We start from the raw sequence: 18,172 nt of genomic DNA, 5'->3' as shown, positions 1-18,172 counted from the left end.
TGTGCATTCTTCAGCTGTGACCAAATACACGAGTCTGAGCACTTCAAAGCTGCTCTATTTAAAAAAAAAGAAAAAAACAAATATATTGAACAGTTCATATTAAGTGGAGTGGAGTTTAAAATAAATGAAGCCAAATAAAACGTGTTAGTTTGTACTACTTGCACTTTTATGATGCCCAAAAACGATGAATGCGCCCCAAAAATTAGTAGCAACAGCATGAATTATAACAAAAAAAGTGCATTTATTTATTATTATTACGTTTTTTTTTTCAGTTAGCTGAGTCAGTTAGGAAAGTACCAGTCATGCCCAAAAATGCAGTCTAGATTTTAAAACACGCTCAGCCAATGAGCGCATCTGATCCCCACGCGTGAGATTTGCTCGAGAAGTTGGAGTGGGGTGGAGATTTGACGGCCTCGTCCTTCATGACTCCTCCTCCAGCGCTCCGCTCGGTTTCGCCGTGATTTCATACCGAAGTCATACTTCACATTCCAGTTTTACTGTGAAATCGGGAGAAATATTTCTTCAAAAACATCACCGTGGTTTGCATTTGTAAATGCGCTCATGAGATAAAGCCTGAAATCCCTTTTTGCCCACTATAGAGCAGAGGTTTGCGTTTAAGGTAAGTGCACAACTCTTGTTGCGCTCCTTTGTTTCTTGCAGTCATTGCGCTCGCGCTGCAGTTTTTACATCATTCTCATTTTTGGCATTTTTTCGGAGCTGCTTCAGTGATGTTGCATCGCGCACACACACACCTGGCTTTACAGATGTAAACTTATTACTGATATTTCAATACGCACATGATTCAGTGGGATATGAACACTATGATGAGTATGAGAAAGTTTGAAGTAGCTACTGATTCAGTGGAGCAAATAATTTATTCACATTTAATTATGGTTTCATTGCTTGTCTTCAAATATTTTCTAATTGAGAAGAAATAAGGATTGATATACATTTAGTTTTTTTCTTTTTCTTTTCTTTTCGTTTTTTAACTAAACTAACTAGTATGTGTGCGTGGTCAATACATTAATTTAATAATTACATTAATTTAAAAAGTTTTCTTTGTTGTTATATGTTCTAATAATCAACCCTCTACGGACATCTTGGCGATTGAATCGCCATTGGCTAGTACATTTTTTCGTTTACTCGCCAGACTGAAATACTATACTATACGTCCTCTTTTGGAAGACCAAACAAAGTAGTTTCACTTTCACAACGAAACACACGGAGGGCTTGAGTGAGCGGCGGCGGGCTTGAGAACGCCGTGGCCAGCGAGCTTGCGGCAACCACATGTGACGACCCCGGGCTGGACTCTGCTTCGTCCACGGTGAAAGCCGATCCGGCGATCCACAGCGCGAAGTTCATGTATTTCCTCAGCGACCAGCACGGATCAGCTCTAGGCATGACAAAGCGGATATCGTCCTCTTTTGGAAGACCAAACAAAGTAGTTTCGCTTTCACAACGAAACACACAGCGCCTTCACGACATGGCAGCGGCGGCAACAAAACTACAGCGAGAATAAAAGTTACGCCTTCTTTCTTTGCGTGAACATTTGGGCGGCGTTATGCAAATCTTCCCACATCGTGATGTAGATATGTGGGGGTGTGTTAGAACGAGGCGTTTTACGTAGGAGTGGTTGACTCTTAACTTTTATAAAGAATATCTCTTTGGATTTGAGACTTTAGTCTTTGCAACTTTACAGATCTTCTTTATGCACCAAGAGCTTGTAACACTCCAAAGAGAAAGGAAAAATTTTAATCGCATCATATGACCCCATATGAATATCGTTTACATTTAGCGCGTCAATTCTGCATGTTATGTAAGACTCTTTCGCTTGCTCGCTCTCACTTTGCGTGTGTGAGAGAAAGCGACGGCGAGTCATGCGCCGTTACACTAGAGTTCACGGTATGTCAAATCCAGGTGCGCTGCGCATCCATTGAGATGAACTGAAAAAAAGCAAAAATCGCTTGACTGAGAGAGAAACTCTGAAGCGCTCAGTCAGTGTGTTCGGCGAGTGAAAACATATCGGAGTTAAACTTATACTTAGCCTCCAACTCACACACTGGCGAGTAAAATCTGAGAATTTATTAGCCATTGGCTAATATTAGACATCATTTAGTTGCCCAGAGTGAAGATTTAGTCGCATATGCGAGTGATTTACTCGCAATGTAGAGGGTTGTAATATACATAATTGATATATAATATGTAATAGAATTATCAAAAGTAAAAATGTACCCAGATCTTTGTAAATAAATGAAAATTGTTGCATTTCTAAATGACTTGATCAAAGCTGTCCAAAACAATGTTGTCTTAAAATTAGTGCTGTCAAGCGATTAATCGCGATTAATCGCATCCAAAATAAATGTTTTTGTTTACATAATATATGTGTGTGTACTGTGTATATTTATTATGTATATATAAATACACACACATGCATGTATATATTTAAGAAAAATATGTTGTTTATATATTAAATATATTTATATATGATATAATTTATATGAATATAAATAAATACATGTAAATATTTTCAAAATATATGCTGTATTGACAGCACTACTTAAAATACATAATTTTCTTTTTAGTTATTAAAAACAGGCCAGCTGTATAACATGTAATCATAAAAGCATTTAAAACCACTGTTTATGAATAAACTTTAAGAAGTTTAAACCATGCTCAAAAAAAAGTTGAAAGTGTGTAAATGTGTGTCAAGAAAAGTGGTTTAGACGTCATGTAATATTGGCAACGTCTTTGTGATTTATGTAGGTTAATTAGCTTTAAGCCTGTACGAATAACTCATAAATCCCAGCCTATTCATGACAAAATTAGACTGCTTAGTGTTTTTTTCTGTCTTGAATTATAATGCCCGGCGTTGTGCGTAAAATGATCGGTATGATTCAGTTATAGCTGTTAGAGGGAGTGTAATAATCCCATTCATCAGAAATAGTCTTTTAAGTCATTTAAGATCTCATGCATCTTGGTTCAGTCGTGTAAGATCAACGCACCCCTCAGTTTCGCCGTGCAGAGATTGAACAGGTTTTTCAGGTTGTGTAAGTTTACGGTGAGCAATCAGAGGAGAATTTCTTGTAACAAATGTGACAGACTGTAACAGTGGTGCCAAGAAAAAAATAACAACTCCAGAAGTTTCCTTGAGAACACTTGTTGAAGTATGAACTCTTCTCTCACATAAATGCTCCCCAATAGACTTTATCCCAACAAAATATTAAATTCCTTCAAATGCTTTCAGGTGCATCCAGTTAGATTCATCATCATTATTATTATTATAAGAATACCATCTTTTTCATTTCCTGACATTTTTTTTCTTTTTAAATCTGAATATCTGTTAAGCAAGAACACTGAACAGTGCCACATTAGAGTATTGTATGATTTTTCCTCTATTTTTATTTATATAGCCATTCATTCGGGCAATAATATTACGAAATGTTTAGAACATGGAATATTTTCAGATTTCATTGTATTTTTATTCCTCTGTAAATGTAAGAGAATTTTCTTAACACTGGCTGTGAAGCTTCAAGAGGGCCTGCAAAACATGACAAGTGTGTTTGGTGAGCTCACTGCTTTAAATAGCATTGCAGCGTGTTATTTGTGCTTCAGACCAGTCCACTGTGTGAGGAACAGTAACTTACTGATCAACACGAGTAGTTCTGACGTCCTTAGGGCAAGATTTTAAGGTTGACCTTGACCCGTTTTTGTGCGTCTCAGCACCTGGGGTGTGGAGGTCAGGTGTGGTGCGTCTGTAAATCCAGACTTCCAAATTGTCACTCGTATAATTTCCTGTTGATCATCTGGTGTTGGTCGTTTTAGTTTGGACTTAGATATGTGTGACGGATTCTTTACACATGCGGCGTAGACCTATATTGTTTTCTTAGTCATATGGAAGAATTCAAGTTCATTTCAAAAGGAAACTTTACTCAAAAATGAAAATTGTATCATGTTTTCTACTGTCGTCATTCCAAACCCATACTACTTTCATTCATCTTCAAAACACAAGTGAATCAATTATTAATATATTATTTCAACATTTTAGTCCATCCATTAAAATTTCACGAAACCAAAACTTTCATGCTTCAAAAAGTTCACGAAGACATCATGAAAGTAATCCATATAAATTAAGCCGTTTAATCCAAATATTCTGAAGAGACACATTCACTACATTCATATAATGAACAAATTTAATTTAGGGATGCTGATAAGCCTGTCAGGCTGGATGTACATTACACAGCTGCCTGCCACAAAAAGAAATAATTAGAAATGAAACATTGATCTGAGTTGAAATATTTGAACACAAAGCTTCTGTGAAGAAAGCAGTTGCTAGCAACAGCAAGTTCAAACTAGACAGACATTTAAGGGATACGGTGAGTCATTGCACTTATTACACAACATTTCACCACATAAATAATTATGGCAATAAAATATATTGATTTAAGATGAAACTGATTCGTTGCAGCTGCTGCGTTTGTTTGAAACAAGAGAGTGAGTCCACGATACCAGGATGACACAATTAAATAGTTGTACACATAATATTGAATTGAGTTTTAAAGGGGTCCTATTATGCTTTTTCACTTTTTCAACTTTAGTTAGTCTGTAATGTTTCTGTTTGAGCGTAAAAAAAAATCTGCAAAGTTACAAAGCTCAAAGTCCACTTCAAAAGGAGATATTTTATTGAACAGAAATCACTTTTCAAAAACTACAACGAATGACTCGTTTGGACTACAACGCATATTTTACGAGATTTGTGATATCACAAAGATCGACGAATGGGACGAGAACTGGTTGAGCTGCACTAGAGAAGGCAACGAGTGTTATCACTATGTCGGAGTAGGGTGACCATACGGGCCATTTTTACGGGATGCACCCTTGCCAGGATTTCTATAATATTGCCTAAAATATCCAGGTTTTGGCTGTTAGCACTGTGCAGATCAATCGTTGTATGACATTATTTCAGGAGAGCTATAGAGAGCAGAGCAGACGGCTCCTTATGCTTTCAAATCGCTCTCGTGGTACTTTCTACTTTGGTGTCATACCACAATCGGTGCGCAGCTTCAAGTCGAACGAACGAACAAACACGTGCGCGTATTTGCATCGCTTTGATCGTTCTCACCTTCTCACACGCGACGCACCACGATTGGTCGATTATGTACAATACCTGCATGTTCTTGGTCAAACTACTTTGGATGTTTTAGGCAATATAAAAATCATGGCGGTGTTGTAATAATGTAAAATATGTGAAAAATAATGTGTTTTTCGAACAACCTAGTACGAGAGCCTGTTCTAGTACACCCCCGAAACAAAATCAAGACTTTGTAAAAGAGCATAATAGGACCCCTTTAACGTTTTAAAAAGCTGTTCCCAGCAAGCGAATAGTGCCAACTGCAGTTACCCGGATGAGCCTGTGTTATTAGTTTTTACTGGTTGTGTAATAATCAACTGATCAGAGCACATCCATTGAGCTTGGTAAATACAGAAGCTCAACTGTACTTGCTTGACCTGCGAGAACAAACCTCATTGGTTATTGCGCGTTAAGAAAGTTTGATTGAGCTTGTTCACAGTGTTTGATAGGCTCTATTTATGTGCATTTAAAATATTCAAAATGTTGTTATTTGTGTTCCCAAGAAGAAGTCTTAATAGGTTTGGAACAGCTTGAGGGTAAAAATATGCTGACTGAATTTGAATTGTTTTGTGAACTGTAGGCTTATAGGTGAACGTACTGTAGGCCTGCACCTTAAAGGCTTAGTTCACCCAAAAATGAAAATTCTGTCATTAATAACTCACCCTCATGTCGTTCCAAACCTGTAAGACCTCCGTTCATCTTCAGAACACAAATTAAGATATTTTTGATGTAATCTGAGAGCTCTCTGACCCTCCCATAGACAGCAAGGATAATACGAAACATAGTAAGGACATCGGTAAAATAGTCCATGTGACATCAGGGGTTCAACCGTAATTTTACGAAGCTACGAGAATACTTTTTGTAGAAAACAATAATAACTTAATTGATTCAGTAATTTATTCTTGTCCCCGAGTTACTGTCTTCTGCCATTTTGGAGAGTGTCCCAGAACGTAACCACCGTTGTTTACGTTCAGCATCGCACGCTTTCTACTGAACGTAAACAACGCTGATTATGTTGATTACGTTCAGTGGAAACTCTCCAAAATGGTGGAAGACGGTAACTCGGGGAGAAGAATTGTTGAATAAATTACGTTATTATTGTTTTCTTTGTGCACAAAAAGTATTCCCGTAGCTTCGTAAAATTACGGTTGAACCCCTGATGTCACATCGACTATTTTACCGATGTCCTTGCTACGTTTCTGTGTGTTGATCGTGGTAATATCCTTGCTGTCTATGGAGGGTCAGAGATCTCTCAGATTCCATCAAAAATATCTTAATTTGTGTTCCGAAGATGAACAACGGTCTTGCGGGTTTAGAACGACATGAGGGTGATTAATTAATGATGGAATTTTCATTTTTGGGTGAACTAACCCTTTAAAGTAGGATAATTAATTACGCTACCTGACAAGACAGCTTGATTGAGCCAAACTCTAAAGGAGCATCACTTCATACATAAAACAATCTCAGAAAGCATTGTGACTAAAATATTTAAAATGCCTGACATCCAATTTCTGATAAATGTTTATAACCATTTAGAATTCATTCCGTACTGAAAAGTATTACTTAAAAATGATTTAGTGCAATTCATCATCGATTATTGTACTCATTTGTACTACATATTGTTATGCTTATTAGAGTATTGGCATGTTAGCTTAGCAATGCTAGCAAAGAATGCTTTTAAAATCAGATGAGTCAAGTTTCCCGCTGTTCTTGTGGTTTGTGAAGTTCATGTTTATATGAAATGTTCCAAATCAGTGATTTATGAGATCTGTGAGTGGTGATTTCACTGTTTTCATTGGCTTTCGATGACTGTTGCCAGGTGAATTTATATGCTGTGGAATGGCTACATATATGATATGATATGATATGATATGATATGATATGGCTACATATGTTACACGGGCCACATGTTGGCAACCACAAGCATGCTGGTCAGGATTTAGGGTGTATGAACGTCTGGAGAGGAAATTGGGTGATGGACAGTGAACATCTGGGAGTCTGAGAGAAAGCCCCATTGGAGATTATTATAAATATGTAAACATGCACTGTATGATGGTTTTGGGGCAGCTACATGCTAGGGATTACATCAGAGAGCACTACTGACAAGCAAGAATCTGTGAAAGTGATGCTCTGTCATGCTTTCAAAAGTTGAGTAAATTGTAGCTTTTCTATGTCCCATACTTTAGGCTTCAATTGGCTGAAAATAATTGGTAAGAGAAAGGTTCAGTTGTTACTTTAGAAATTACATTCACTGTAGTCTCGTTGCTCTTTCTCTAGTGTTGTGGGACCTTTATTCATAAAGATACCTGGTTATTTCCTTAACATATTGAGCCTTGGTGCTCAAGTGGGAAACGGGAGTTCAAATCCAGCTTGCAACATTCCAATTTCTCACTTCGTTGCTGTATAATTTCTTTTCTCATCACTATCCATATTTGAATTTATTGTTTGATTGTTGAAATGATTGTTTTCTTGTGGTGTCAAAATAGTAAAACAGTTGTTTTTTCATGATTTCAACATCAACCTGAAAACGAATACAATAATAAATAATAATAATAAAAACAAATTGTTTTCGTTTCCGTTTGTTATGAACAAAAGCAACTATTTTTTTATGTCAACATCACGAAAAAACAAGAAAGAAAGAAAATAATAGTTGGCCTCCGGCTTTCGTAAGTAAGAGGGAAAAAATGCAGTAAATTTAAATGATACTCCTTGAAGAAAGGGGGTTGGGATTCTCATAAACTGCAGTAGCAGGTTGTACAGGTTTGACATGGGTTGGGTCCACAGAAGGAAGAGAGAGACACTTCAATCTTGCCTCTTTTTAACATGTCTTTGTCTCTTTTGTGTGTCCAATGTGCAGTCTGCCACCTACCATATATATAAAGAGCTTTTTGCATGGCTGTCAACGATCTGGACGTGTCAGTGTAGTAGCCATCCTCCTCACTCTGTTATCCAGGAAGATTTGATAAATATATTTGAATGTTGTGCAGATTAGACACAAATGTGTTCCTGAAAGTTTTTAGAAATGTTTTTTTTAAGGCATTTCTTCAAAGCATCTATATTTTGGTTTAGACCGTTTTGAAGACCATACTCTAAAACAGGCAAAGTGCTTCTCCATGTAGGGCAGTGTTAGCAGGATCTTGTCAAGTTGCCTGGTGAAATAAAACACACTTAAACTGACGTCGATACAGCATTTAGATTCACATATTCTCTTAACGGCCCATTAAACCATCAGAGGGTTCAGCGTAACTTGCCCATGCCTTAAAATGCCATCCTTATCTGTAATCCGATCTAGGGCAGCAGCTGCTCGTCTACTTGTTGCCCTGTTGTTCTTTGTGAAAGGGTGTGTGTGTGTGTGTCGGTGTGGAGTGTGCAAGAGGAGGGTTGTTGAGGAGCAAAGGCCCTTTCCCTGTTGACAAGCATTGCAGCTGTTTTTCCAAGTCTCCGAAGAGAACTACCTCCTGTCTGTGCTGCTCAGCCTCTGTCAGATAAACTCAGACTGAATTTGTGAATCGCTAAAAAATAATGGTTATTTATCCACCTAGTATCACAAGATGCAGTATTAGCTCAGAATGTAGCAGAATGTTCTTGTCAAGTGTTGAGAATTTGTCCTAATAAAACATTTCTGGCTCAACTCAACAAAATATAAATGAATAAATAAATGCAATTAATTACATTACCCTTGTAATTCTTTAAAAAAGGTCACATATTTTTTTAATTATTGAAATTCAATAATAATTTAATTACTTTAAGCATAGTGTAAAATCAGTAATTATTACCATGATGTATAAATATTTTATGATATACACTATTGTTTAAATGTTTGGGGTCACTAAGCTTTTTAATGTTTTTAAATGAAGTCACTTATGCATTTATTTGCAACAATATTGGAAAATATTATTACAATTTAAAATAACCATTTTATGTGGATATGTTTTAAAATGTAATTTATTCCTGTGATCAAAGCTGAATTTTCAGCATCATTACTCCAGTCTTCAGTGTCACATGATCCTTCAGAAATCATTATGATATGCTGAATTGCTGCTTCATAAACATTTATTATTATTATTATTATTATTAATGTTGGAAACAATTGTGGTGCTTAATATTTTGTGAAAACTGGGATACATTCATTTCAAGATCCTCGATGAATAGAAAGTTCGAAAGAAAAGTGTTTTTATGAAATACATCCTTTGTAAAATTATCAAAGTCTTTACTGTCACTTTTGATCAAATGCATGCATCTGTGGTGAATAAAAGTATTAATTTGTTTTAAAAAAAAAACCTTACTTAATCCAAACTTTTGAACAGTAGTGCATATCTACAATGTAAAATAATTTAATAAAATTATATTTTTTAGCATTACAATAATTCGAATAACTATAGTAATCGATTGTCATGAAGATTATATCAGTGTTATTTTTTTCTGTTGATTTTGCGGTGAATATATGAAGCTGGCATTCATTAGAGCTTTCTTGAGATTCATTCAGCAAAAGCAAGTCAGATAAAAGAAGTCGGTCAAATAAATCCCCCTCAAAGTGTTTATAATAGCATAATGTGGGGTTAAAGGTTTAGACAAGATGCTTCTTTAATGAACACTGGTTATCCATCAAGAGTGTTGGATGCTTTTGGTTTGTCACTTGATTCTGTAAACCGATGTCTCTTCAGAGGCCAAGCGCTGCTGGAGTCGGCGGGTGACCTTTTCATGATGTCTGCTCATAGATAAGGCAACATGCTTGAAACCAAGGTCAATATTTACTCATCAGCACTACACACAAATTCCCAAACATAATGGAGAAAATGCACAACAATTCACATGCTTTAAGAAAGAAACAGCCGTGTGTATGTTGACTGTTAATAATATGTGTGATTTCTAGTTATGGCTATGTGAAAGTTATGAACCCAGTACACATACAACAGCAGTATTGTCCTTGGGGAGAACTCTGTGTGTTTCCTGAGCCTTAGTGGATGCCTAAATTGGTCAGGCAACCCACACTCCCACTCCCACCCCCTTTGATTTCCCTGTTCTTCAGGCCTTTTTTGGACTGGGGTGCTCGTAAGCGAGAGGGAAGGAGAGAAGAGGACGGGAGGGGAAGGACGGAGGTGCGGGTGACACAACAGATCTCCAGAGAGAGAGAGAGAGAGATGGTCAGAGCGTGTGTTAGCGACACTGTGGCTTTCTTAATAAGGGCATGTCTGGAATGTCAGCCCTTCTCTCTCTGTAGGTCCATACCAGTGGTTCTCTAGTACCTCCTTATGATAACCGCTTTAGCTCCACTTGTGCTGTTTCTGAAGTCCAGTGTTTTGGTTTTGGTGGTTTTTCTTTCATATTTGCCATATTATGGATATTAGAGTCACTAGCTGGGATGAATACTTAAATTCCTCAACTAAAACTTCTGTAAATATTTTAGACTCGGTTTTAGACATGGTTTTAATGGATTTGGGCCGGAAAAAATATAACGGAAATTTTTAGTGACGTTTTTCACTTTGTATTAACCACAGATGTAGTTAAATATAGCTTAGCAGTGATAAATCTATTGTAAAGCATTTATGTCTTGGAGAAAGTTGCAGTATGTTTGAATGCCGAGGAGCGTTCACCAAATCCATGGCCACAAAAATGCTTTGTGGGCAGTTCTTATTAGTTCACTCTGTTTTTCAGAATCATTTTGCATATGGCCTCAGTGACTTCTTTAAAGAATGAAGACACAGATTCTAATTTCCTTAAGATGAATGCCTATATGTGTCACGATACGGTGAAATAAACGCACGAAGAAGATGAAGATTAATGCAAATAGTCTTTAATAAATCCACACAAGGGTAAATCCAGGACAGAACAGGCAGGAGACACACGTAGGGACATAGTAGACCGGACAACAAACAGTGAACTGAACACAACTTAAATAGGAGGGCTGATGAGGGTAATTAATGATACACACCTGAACCAAATGACAATAATCAGACATGAGGGAATACTAGGTCACACAGAACACATGAGCAATGAAAACACAACAAAAGTCCAATGGGGTGTGACAATATGTTTGTTTTTAGAGAAATTGTCTCCAACTTTAATTAGGGGCAGTTATGATAGATCACAAAGTCTATATACACTGCCATTCAAAAGATTTTTTTCTTAAAGAAATTAATAGCTTTATTCAAGAAAGACACATTAAATTGATCAAAGGTAACAGTAAAGACATTCATAATGTTATAAAAGATTTACATTTAATATAAACGCTGACCTTTAATGGACCTTATAATGCATTGTATGATCTCATGAATAATAGTAACCACAGTTAGTACAGTATAATGCTTATCTATTCATTAGAAAGTATAATGCATTAAAACACATGAAAAACAAACTTTCAAATATTATGCATTTTAACTTTAGTTACAAATATTTATGAAAATATATATAACATTACAATGTACATTATCAACCCCAGTGTATGGGGGTAACACATTAAAAGTAACTTGAATTACATAATCAGATTATTTCTTTTAAGTAACTAGTAAAGTAACGCATTACTTTTAAATTTACAACAAAATATCTGAGTTACTTTTTCTAATAAGTAACGCACGCAAGTTACTTTGTTTTCCATTTATTGATTGAGACCTCTCTTGTTTCCATGTTGAGTATTGCAAAAGTAATATAACGTATTATGTTCCATAAAAAGTAACGAAGTAGCGCAATTAGTTACTTTTTTAGGAAAGTAACTTTACATTACTTTTAAAAGTAACTTTCCCCAACACTGATTATCAATACCTTTATAATGCATTATACAAAAAGGCTTCAAGTTCATTTTTACCAAATTTTCTATACATCAAAGATTCCTGAAATACAATTTATCAAAGTTTCCACAAACATGTTTTGTCATCTTACCAACCCCAGACTTTTGAGAGTTGATAATGAAAGTTTATATAGTGTATTGAAATATTAATTGTGGGATTGGAAAAACAGAACAAGGCCATGAATTGAATACAAGCTGTTCAATTTGATTTTGTTAGACTTAAGAAACATATAAGAAAACAAATATTGCAATGATTTTATTGTCTTAAATTTGGCCATTTTTTTTCATAAAGGCCATGCCAGTTGGTTAGTTTTGCCCTTTTTATTGAGTCATGAGGACTTGTGAGTAGTGGTCGACCGATATATCACCAAGGATGATATATCGACCGATATTTGGCATTTATCAAATATCGGCATCGGCCGATAAGTTTTTCTGTTTAGCCAATGCGTTCGAGGCGGGAATTTTATTTTGACGGCGCTGACAGCTCACATTGTCCCTCTTGTTCGCTGTCGTCATTAACAGTTCTGTCTAATACGGATAGAAGTCTGTCTAATAATCAGATAGAACTGTTAAACAAAGGAATTAAAATGTATACAAAAATGATTATGACGATTGCTTTTATAATATTAATAATAGAAAGGCAAAAATTATAATACTTTCTCGTTTGCTGTCAGCATTCAGCAAATATGCATTAACATAATTTAAACAAATCTTTGAATGGCTAATGAACATTTTATTTTAACAAACCTTGCAAACTTAGTCGAATCCAGTTGTGAGATCTTGTGAAGTGTGCATGTGACCTGCATGCGTGTTCTCTGCGTGACTTTCAGTCCGTGCAAATTGAATGCTTTAAACATTAAATTCGTGACTTCAAATTATGCTGGGCTTTATGCATTTGCCCACTGTCATATTCTTATCATTTTCGCTGTGTGCTGTATGTAAAATAAGTGTTACCTTGGCTTTATTTGAAAAAAAAAATATATATATATATATATATTCCCAATGCATTCCCAATCCTTTTTAATTATATTTTTATTAAATATTTATTTGTGGAAAATACTTTGTCATCTAAAGTATAAGTATGTTTTATTTTGCAAATTTATTTTTTAATCCATTTTCAAATTATTTCAAATTTCTTAAATATTAATTAAAATAAATACAATTATATCGGCTTTATATCGGCCACCCTGCTTTCCAAGATATCGGCATCGGCATTGGCTGTCAAAAAACCAATATCGGTCGACCACTACTTGTGAGTGTGATACCGTTAAGACTACAGATGTTTTACTAATGTGTCAGTACAAGTTTGAGTCATTTTTGCAAATCAGTTCGTTCAAGCTGTCTTCTTCAATTAAATGAGTCAGTGTGATTGCACAGTCATTTGTAATTCTTCATTCTTTAAAATGTTTAAAAATGTTTTTCACATTTTCTAGTAAGCCAAGCCGTAGGGATGGGCGATATGGGCTTTAAAATGTATCACGATAATTTCTGATATTTATTGCGATAACGATATCAATGACGATAATTTAGGGAATCCTGTTTCTTTAGAGAAAAGTATTATCTTTCCTATTTTTACCCAAAATAGGGTGTTGTGAGCATTACTGAGTACACGCGTAATGTAATGACTGTTTAATTCATACTGGAAGCCGGAGGGCTCCACATATGCATAATAGAAGTAATGCTCCAGGAAGAAGTATCCAGTGATCGCTGTAGCTGAATAAAACGCATTTTAACTGAGGAAACCTGAAGACAATAAACATGCGATTGCACAAAATATATGGTATCTGTGTTCTTCAAGCAATCTTGGATATTTTTTATAAGGACAGAGTATATTTATAATGCAATGCTAATCGACGTAGCCTTTATCACTGTATATAATGCTATAAAATAGTAAGATTTCTGCCTTATTCTGTGATACGAAACCACGTCTGATCACAAAAATAAGTTATTTCAAACACTCGACTGCTATGAAGTTAATATGGAGAAAAAGCATGTCAATAAATGAAAATATCTTTGTTGGACAACGGGTTTGTAAACGACTCATACACATGTAAAACTGTGTCGCACACGTGCTACTGTAGTACATTTACTCAAGGCTCAGACCGATTTTTGTCGCACTGTAAAGCCCTATCCAAACCTGTTCCAGATTGTAGAAGGAGCTGCTCAATTTCACGTCCGCCTTCCTTCACGTTACTCCACACAGTCGTACACAGAAATATGTCAACAACTAGACTTTATCGTTATTATCGCGGGAAGACGAATTCTTATCGTGTGGAGAATTTTTACCGGTATATCTCAAACGATAAGAGATCGCCCATCCCTACCAAGCCGATGTAGTAAATATTGCTGCTTATTGCTATATTTTAAACAATGAATTACTAAACTAAAGTATTTGAGTTACGTAAATACTGATTAACAAATGTTGATATGTTGTTCAACCCCTATTAGTGCTTGCATTGATTGATTTGTGAAAAGCCGGCCTCCATTGTCTGCTTTTACCATGACATTGGCCAATCTTGCTCAGCTTGTCTTGTTGACACCAAGGAAATTTATCAGTGCCTTCACTATCTTGATTTTCAATACCACTGCTATTAATACCCTCCAGCTCACGAAAGCTGTAAAGCACTGCCTTGAAAATCTGATATCTCGTCACCTGAACTTCACTTGACATCGGGAGTCTGAAAAATCTGGCGCCTTGCTCGGCAGCTCAGTGTGTCCTCCGCTCCGGCAGCCATTTTGTCTTTCCTTTCCAATTCTCCTCTTTCCGCTGTCACATAATGGGATAAACTAATTGACAGGGCTTATGCAAATGATTATATGATCCCACAAGATTCTTTATTTAAAGTAGGGTTGGGAGAAGCTCCAGTGCCAAAGGGAGATTCATGGTCATATCATCGGGAATGACTGGAGTTACTGTCAACCCTCCTATTGGTCTTGAGCCGTCTCAATTAACCAGTTATTGTAAGACAGCCTGGAAGGGGCAGCTGATGCTCCTCTAAAGTCGGCTGAGACCTTATGTCTTTCCAAACCTGTATTCCTTCTTCCACAGAACACAAAGTTAGATATTTGGACGAATCTTCATGTAGTTGTTTAACGGTTCATGATTATGGTGATTTATGTGCTATATGTTTCAAATCTTTAGAATCCACATGATCGTTTTGTATGAGGAACAGACAAAAAAATGAAGTATTTATTCACTGAAAATCTGTTCATTCAAGGGCCATATTGTGACAGGATCACAGAGTTAGTGAGCTGATCTCTGATTCATGAACGAATCAGTTCAATTTTTGCATGAATTGTTCAGTTCAGTCAGATTTGTGACTCAGACAAACCGATTCAATGAACAGAACCAACTAGAACCAAAAAAAAGATTGATTGACTAATATAGTTTTAGAGTTTAATTTAGTGGATCAGTGATCCGGTGATATCTGATATGTTCTGAGTTAATAAAGACATACATTTCAGTCTGTTCATATGACTTGGAAAATAGCGAATGATCTGTATGGGCAAGTCGTCATGAAATGGTACTGTAGTAGCAACAGATATCCGAGTGAAATGGATTATCGAAAATGTAAAAAAAAAAAAAATGTAGGGTGAGCATTTGTTTCTGTGTGTAAGTTTTTGATTGGATTCAGGCAGATCTGAATAAAATCTTGCAGCCAATTGTAAGAAAGGGGCGGAATCTTTCACAGTAACATCAAGAACATACATTAAAAAAATAGATACTATGAATTTCCTTTTTATGCCAACAGACATGGAAAAAAAAAACACTGTGTGAAGATTCTTAAAAAAATATATAATTTTGTGTTTCACAGAGAAATAACACCACACTGGTTTGACACAATATGAGGGATTGATTTAGTTTTTTGTTTTATTAAAAATAATTAAAATTTTGGATGAACGATTCCTTTAATTGTGACCTCCTGTTGTTCTTTCGGTCTCTCTCCTAGTCCTGGGTGTGAGGGCTCACGTAGGGGCCCAGGTGGAGCCGCCATCATTGCAGCCAACGAGTGGAGCACCAGCGAGAGCCCGGAGGAGGGGCAGGAGGATGGAGTGGATGGGATGGACAAGGCCGGAATGGAAGGTGATGCAGAGGGCATCTGGAGCCCTGACATCGAACAGAGTTTCCAGGAGGCTCTGGCCATTTATCCCCCCTGTGGCCGCAGAAAGATCATCCTTTCAGACGAAGGCAAGATGTATGGTGAGTCCTTAAAAAGCTGAATACACCCGTCGAGAGTCAATTGATGGACTTAGTGCTCAGATCACACTTTGCCGGCAAAGCAATAGCAACTTAGGAGAGTAGAAGTCATTCTTATGATTCTTACTTGAAGATTTTCCAAATATCTAAAAAAAAAAAAAAAAGCTCAGCTATTTATTGCAGTAGCGCTGATGCTGGAAAAAAATGTAGTGAAACACGGTAAGGACAAACAGGGCCAATGCAAGCTGTGGGAGATTTCTTGAAGTGAATCAGAGGGTGAACTTATGACACTTCCCACCTCCAGATTTTCCCATTCCCACATGGGATCCACTGACAGGAATGCTGTGTCTCCCTTTTGAGTCAGCATTCACAATAAAGCATGAGTCAGCCTCCTGCCTTATATCACGTGTGACAGTTTTCTATTCATCATAGCCGACTGGGTGTACGATTGAGACATGACTCGTTAGTTATTAAAATACTTGATACTTTAAAGGAGTGGATTCATGTTTGTTTGGGTGTCATAGTGTATAAATTACTACATCTTTACAGAGATGTGTCTGGCTGCTACCAAGCACATATTTTCTAAAAGGAGGTCAGTTTATGATTGTTTACAGGCCAACTAGAGTTATAGAAAACAAACATTGTGACTTTTTTGAATATTGAACTGAAAGGAAATGTAGCATTTAAGCCCTATTCATATTAAATGTAAATTTTTGTCCCAAATATTTTACCTTTATTTACAGAAAAAACAGCAATAATATGAAATATTTTTAGAATTGTAACGATTCATTAACGCCAGACATGATTAAAACATCAGTGACCAAAAATAACTATGTAAACACCAAAATGCAAGTATTATTCTGATTGTATTACATTTACAGTAAGTGGCGAATAGTGGATATAGCCACTGTATATAATGCATCTACTGACGGAATAAGGTTGCACTGCTGAAGCGAGGCTCACGCAGCCTCTCCAGGAGAAATCAAAACATGCAACACTAAGAAACTCCGCATCCTGAGGTAAACATTCAAAATGGAAAGTTTTTATATTTAAAATGCAGTTAGTTAGGCAACATCACACAACGTTTTCACCATTACGACTGTTTAATAGTTCTATAAACAGTTCAGTAAGCAAATACAATAATATTAGGTCACTTACATTTTAGGCGGAAACAGCACATCTCACAGCAACCAGCCGATTCACTGCTGAATGATTCCGTGTTTTGAACTAATTGGTTGAGTGAGTCAAAGTTTCATTAGCCCATGCATAAACATCTGATGAATCTGCCGTTTGGACGAAATTTTATTTAGTTGAAAAGTATAATTTCCACCATCATTTCTTGTTTGTATATTCAAAAATATTTAAAATAATCTCATAATAATTATTTAATGCAGTTTTAATTTGATAACGTATAGATAATCACATTATTATAATTTAATTTATAGATCAAATGTAAGAATTTGAAATGAAATTATTAATGAGATTAGTGAGAAAATGCCCTCTATAAAGGTAAAAAAAAATGCCCTTGGATAAAATATAAAAAGCACGCAGATTTATGTCACAGCTGATAGAAAACTAATGAGAATATTGCTTCAGAATAAATCATATTTGCAAAAAAACAAAACACACACACACACACACACACATACATACATATATATATATATAATAGCTCGATACCATAGAGCCCCCCCACATAACAAATCCCAATTTAACCCCTGTATATATATATATATATATATGTATATGTAATTTATTTCTGTGATGCAAAGCTGAATTTTCAGCATCATTACTCAAGTCTTCAGTGTCACATGATCCTTCAGAAATCATTCTGAGATGCTGATTTGCTGCTCAAGAAACATTTCTGATATTATCAATATTGAAAAAGTTTTTTCCACTTTACAATTCCACTTTTAATCAATTTAATGCATCCTTGCTTAAGAAAAGTAGGCCAATTAATGTATTTAATGTGTATGTCATTTTATTTTGCTTCCATTGCACCATTCTAGGAGAGGAACAACATATCTATTGACATTTTAGCAGTAAGCATGTGAATTACTAG

At 36.0% G+C, this 18,172-nt stretch overlaps 1 protein-coding gene across 5 annotated transcripts in view; it reads left to right on the top strand.

Annotated features, from left to right (window-relative positions):
• Positions 1-443: 443 nt before the first annotated feature.
• tead3a (TEA domain family member 3 a) overlaps positions 444-18,172 on the top strand; it is a 46,698-nt gene continuing 28,969 nt past the window's right edge. For all 5 annotated transcript variants that reach the window (XM_016497648.1, XM_016497647.1, XM_016497644.1 and 2 more), the window contains exons 1-2: positions 444-619; positions 15,863-16,113. In XM_016497648.1, coding sequence (XP_016353134.1) covers positions 15,961-16,113 — 153 coding nt within the window. In that variant the 5' untranslated portion in view covers positions 444-619; positions 15,863-15,960. The remainder of the gene's footprint in view (positions 620-15,862; positions 16,114-18,172) is intronic.

This window comes from Sinocyclocheilus anshuiensis, unplaced genomic scaffold (assembly GCF_001515605.1).
Source record: "Sinocyclocheilus anshuiensis isolate Anshui unplaced genomic scaffold, SAMN03320099.WGS_v1.1 scaffold130, whole genome shotgun sequence".
Lineage (NCBI taxonomy): Eukaryota > Metazoa > Chordata > Actinopteri > Cypriniformes > Cyprinidae > Sinocyclocheilus > Sinocyclocheilus anshuiensis.
This window is presented reverse-complemented; position numbering and strand designations above follow the sequence as displayed.